The sequence below is a fragment of the Sinocyclocheilus anshuiensis genome, unplaced genomic scaffold, assembly GCF_001515605.1.
Source record: "Sinocyclocheilus anshuiensis isolate Anshui unplaced genomic scaffold, SAMN03320099.WGS_v1.1 scaffold185, whole genome shotgun sequence".
In the NCBI taxonomy this organism is placed as follows: domain Eukaryota; kingdom Metazoa; phylum Chordata; class Actinopteri; order Cypriniformes; family Cyprinidae; genus Sinocyclocheilus; species Sinocyclocheilus anshuiensis.
In genome coordinates, this window is record NW_015539887.1 from 707,328 (window position 1) to 711,497 (window position 4,170).

A 4,170-nucleotide genomic window follows, 5' to 3' on the forward strand; every position below is an offset into this window, starting at 1 on the left:
GCATTTTTTTTTCATTTACCTCAATAAATGACCGTAAATATTTCTGTGATATATTTTTTTAAAGTAATAAAAAAATAAATACAAAATAAATAAATACATACATACATAAATACATACGCACACATGTGTGCATCCTCCTTAAACGTGGGTGGGTCTAAAGATCCGCATTAATACTAATATTCTACTCCTTAATTTAGGTTCAATGCAGTTATAGAGCCTAAACCAGACACTGTGCATAGAATTATGATTATTATTATTATAACAACAACAATAATAATAATAATAAACCAAAAATATAAAATAACTTATACTTTTGGCCTAAAGGTCGTTTCTACCATTATATGACACCTATAAATCTGGATCACTGAACTCAAGCTGTTGGGTTTATACCTGTTTTTATACAGTCTATGGTTTATACAGAAGATGCACAAAATGAGTGGCGCATGCGCCCTCCAGTGTCATCCGACAATACTACATTTGCAACGTCAACACAACGTACAGATATTTCCCGTCTATCTTTCCTAAACGCTAAAGAAGTTTATATATACAATAAATCACACGTTCTTTTTTAACTGACAAAACTGGCATCAAAAACTGCAAAGGTGGCAATATGAATGCAAATTATTCCAAATATAGTATTAGCCGCTAGTAATTCCAAGGCTGTGACACATCTGAACCATAGATCTGAACAGGTCCTGCCCTTAAAAAAAAAAGAAGAAGAAGAAGAAGAAAAAACAGTCCGTGTGCACAGAGAAATTCAGCCATGTCTTGCTCTCAGGATGCGCCTTTAAGGATTCTTCCCCCGGCTTTCCTGAAATGACCTCTTCCCTTTGAAACCACTTCCTCCCCTTCTCCCAATCGGCCATGTTTAATTTGACTCATTCATGAAAAGTTATGTACACACAACAGTAAAGCCATGACCGTGAAAGCTACACAGTGAGCGATGCTCGAGTACTGAACTGCATTGATCCTCCGTGTGGATGCAGCGCGTTGTTTGTACAGACTGAGCATTAATCAGCTGCAGTGGGAATAAACAATAGCGCGTGAGGCTTCGCCAGGTGGGCACGCGCACTTACCAAATTCACACCAGTTGGCATAGAGAGAATAGCATTTAATATAACAATCATTCATAATATTAGCCTGCTCGGTCCGTGACTAAGAAAGTTTAGTTCGTGGGAAATGATACGTCGTGGATATAAGCGGTGACTTCACTGGCTACGACGTATTGTTGCCATTGTTTGTCTAAGAAATTCCTGGTTCCTCATGGACACATCGCTTGATACATTAAGAGCAAACAAACGCATACATTTCAAGGGGCAAATGCTTCTTTAAAAATGTCCGACTTCAGTGTTGGACGTTTATTCTATGTACAATGTAAGTTTTGTATAATGTGATATGTGTAATGTAAAGTTTTCCTCTAAAGGCCTATAATAACAAAAACTGAAAATTCTCATCACTGACTAGTTTCCCTAAGTCCCTTCATGTCAAATGATCTTATTTTAATGCTAAACATATTAATTGGTAATATGAAATACTGTATTAAAACTATTATTAAATGTAGTGTTGTTAAATAGGAAATCATGAGGAAAAAGCAGAATGTGAAAAACAGGAAAGCAGGAGAGACAACGGTTGTCCAAGAGTTTGCAGTGGAAAAAATCATCCGCAGAAGAGTCAACGATGGAAAAGTTGAATACTATCTAAAGTGGAAAGGCTTCACGAAGTGAGTTTCTGGAACAAATGTTGCCCGTGTGTCAGATAATTATATTATGAATATTTACCAAAATATGACATGTCTGTCATTTTTTACCACAGTGCAGAGAATACCTGGGAGCCAGAGGACAACCTGGATTGTCCTGAGCTGATAGAGGAGTTTCTCAGAAACCTAACTGTCTCAGGAGAGACTGAACAAGAGGGGTGTCAGTCTCTAGACCTGGAGGTCCAGCCCAAGCAAGAGTTAACTGAGCTGGATGCCAATATGGTTAGTGTCTTTATATACTGTACTGGTGCACATGCTGTGCCATTTACTTTAACTCCCATAGGACTATTACCTAGGGTGACCATACGTGCCATTTTCCCAGGACGTGTCCTGGCCAGGATTTCTATATTGCCTCAAATATCTAGGTCAGGACTAAATTGTAAAATCTACAGTTAATATTCTGGTGGGAATTAAATTTTCTGAAGAAGAAAAAAACATTTAATGATAGAAAATCTGGTCAGTGTCAGCTCTGAGATGCACAGATGAAGTGATCGTATTTAATGTCAGCCGTTCAGATTCCTTGGTGTAAATCAGCTGACCCTTTCACAAACTGCTTGATGAATTAAGCTCCAACACTTTCATTAAATTGAACTCAAACTAATCTGTTCAAGGTTCATGGGGTTGACAAGCCACAAAAAAACAACATGTCTGACACGGCCGGCACGAGCGTACCTGTAACCTGAGTCGAGGGACGGTGGCGTGCCAAAACTCAGCAACCCTCACGCTGAGAAAGAGTCCAGTTAGACCGGATCTCCACCCCACACATCAGCTCTCCTCACCCCTCGAGTGCTGGCCAGGCCTGCACAGTGGGGTCCCTCCATCTGGACACATTTCTACTCTGACAGGAGACATGGCTGCATTAAAGAACATATTCACATACGGCCCACTCAGGACTGTCACTGCTGGAGATGGAGAGCAGACTGGAGGACCGGACTGTGCGGAGAGAGAGAGAGAGAGAAATCTGGGATTTTGCTTGAGCACTACAGAACTCTCATTCTATAGCACATCTGTCAACCATTATGGACCCGGGCCCTCAGCTCCTCCTACACATTCAAAATGCTCTTGAGGTATTTTGATGTCATACACCGATCTGTCTGCACATGCAAACGAAGCCAAAACCTAGATATTTTAGGCAATATAGAAATCCTGGCCAGGGCGCATCCTGGGAAAATGGCACGTATGGTCACCCTACTATTACCGCACTACAGTGTTTCAAAATAAGCATTTTATACCCCAAAAATACATCAAATTTAATTATGTTAGATAACAAACTGCCAAATACTTGCCATAATATGAATAAATGTCAGTGCATTGTAAAGAACAAAGGGGTCCAATCTTGCTTCTGCAAGACAAGTTTCCACAGAGTTTATCCCTAATTAAACACACCTAAACCAGCTAATCAAGGTCTTCAGGTTTATTAGAGAAGGTGGAGCTAAACTCTGCAGGCTGGCCCTCCGGGGAGCAGGACTAAACACCATTGGTACAGAGTTTTAGTCCTGTACACGCTCTCCAAAAACTGCAGGTTTATTGCTCTTGCCATGTGATATATAATGTATCCCTCTTGTCAGGCTTTATGATAGTTTAGTTCTGTGTCTGGAATCATGCAGGCTCACCAGCAGCCTCAGGAGGAGCTCATTGAGAAGGGTAATGAGGAGGTTGATGATCACAATGCTGAGATCCCAGCAGGCCAATCCAGCAACCCAGAACCAGACTGCATCATCGGATGCACAGACCAACAAGGAGAGCTCATGTTCCTCATCAAGTGGTAAAATTTCTACACTGGACTATATGTGGGCTTTCTTTACACTGCTTTATTCATTTTGAATGCAGTAATGCTATTTTTGTATTTTAATCAATGCATAGAATTTTTTTTTTTTTCTCAGATCATGCATTGATACACACCTAAATGTTAACTTGGCTTTAATGCTTTACATCACATTGCCTGAACTGGCAAACTGTTTAGAAAAGCAACAAGCTGATCAAAATAGCAGCACATTGTTGTCAGGTGCTGACATTTCCACAGTGTCAGAGTTATTATAAAACTAAAACATTACTTGGAATAAAATAAACAATAACTGAAATAAAATGTGGGGGGAAAAATTAATTCTATTCAGCTAGTTGCCAAAGCAGCATTTGTCATTATCATTTTAGGTCAGTGTCAGTTTCATAGCAGTAGTATAAACAGGGCTTTGAGGTTTTGTTAAAGGCGTTTGTCCTGCAGTTTCGATCTTCTGATTTCCTGTTTTCTGTAAAGATCACTGTTTAACCTTTAATCTCGAGTGAGCAATCTCTAGGTCAGGGATCCTCAAATCTGGCCCACGAGATCCACTTTCCACATTTTTGATCAGGGTTGGAGCTAAACTCTGCAGCGCATTGGCCCTCCAGGGCAAGATTTGAGGAACCCTGCTCTAGGT

The 4,170-nt window shown here is 40.1% G+C and overlaps 1 protein-coding gene across 1 annotated transcript; it reads left to right on the plus strand.

Annotated features, from left to right (window-relative positions):
- Positions 1–847: 847 nt before the first annotated feature.
- On the plus strand, positions 848–3,525 carry LOC107685582 (chromobox protein homolog 3-like). Its single transcript, XM_016482228.1, has 4 exons — positions 848–1,058; positions 1,575–1,720; positions 1,813–1,978; positions 3,364–3,525. Exons 2-4 carry the CDS (start codon positions 1,581–1,583, stop codon positions 3,523–3,525), a joined length of 468 nt encoding a protein of 155 aa, XP_016337714.1. The 5' UTR covers positions 848–1,058; positions 1,575–1,580.
- The last annotated feature ends 645 nt before the right edge of the window (positions 3,526–4,170 follow it).

Excerpts from the sequence above, each read along its gene's own strand:
- LOC107685582 (XM_016482228.1), top strand. The coding sequence starts at position 1,581 with ATGAGGAAAAAGCAGAATGTGAAAAACAGGAAAGCAGGAGAGACAACG. Across the intron at positions 1,721-1,812 it reads AAGTGGAAAGGCTTCACGAA|TGCAGAGAATACCTGGGAGC; the intron begins GTGAGTTTCTGG and ends TTTTTACCACAG. Across the intron at positions 1,979-3,363 it reads CTGAGCTGGATGCCAATATG|GCTCACCAGCAGCCTCAGGA; the intron begins GTTAGTGTCTTT and ends GGAATCATGCAG.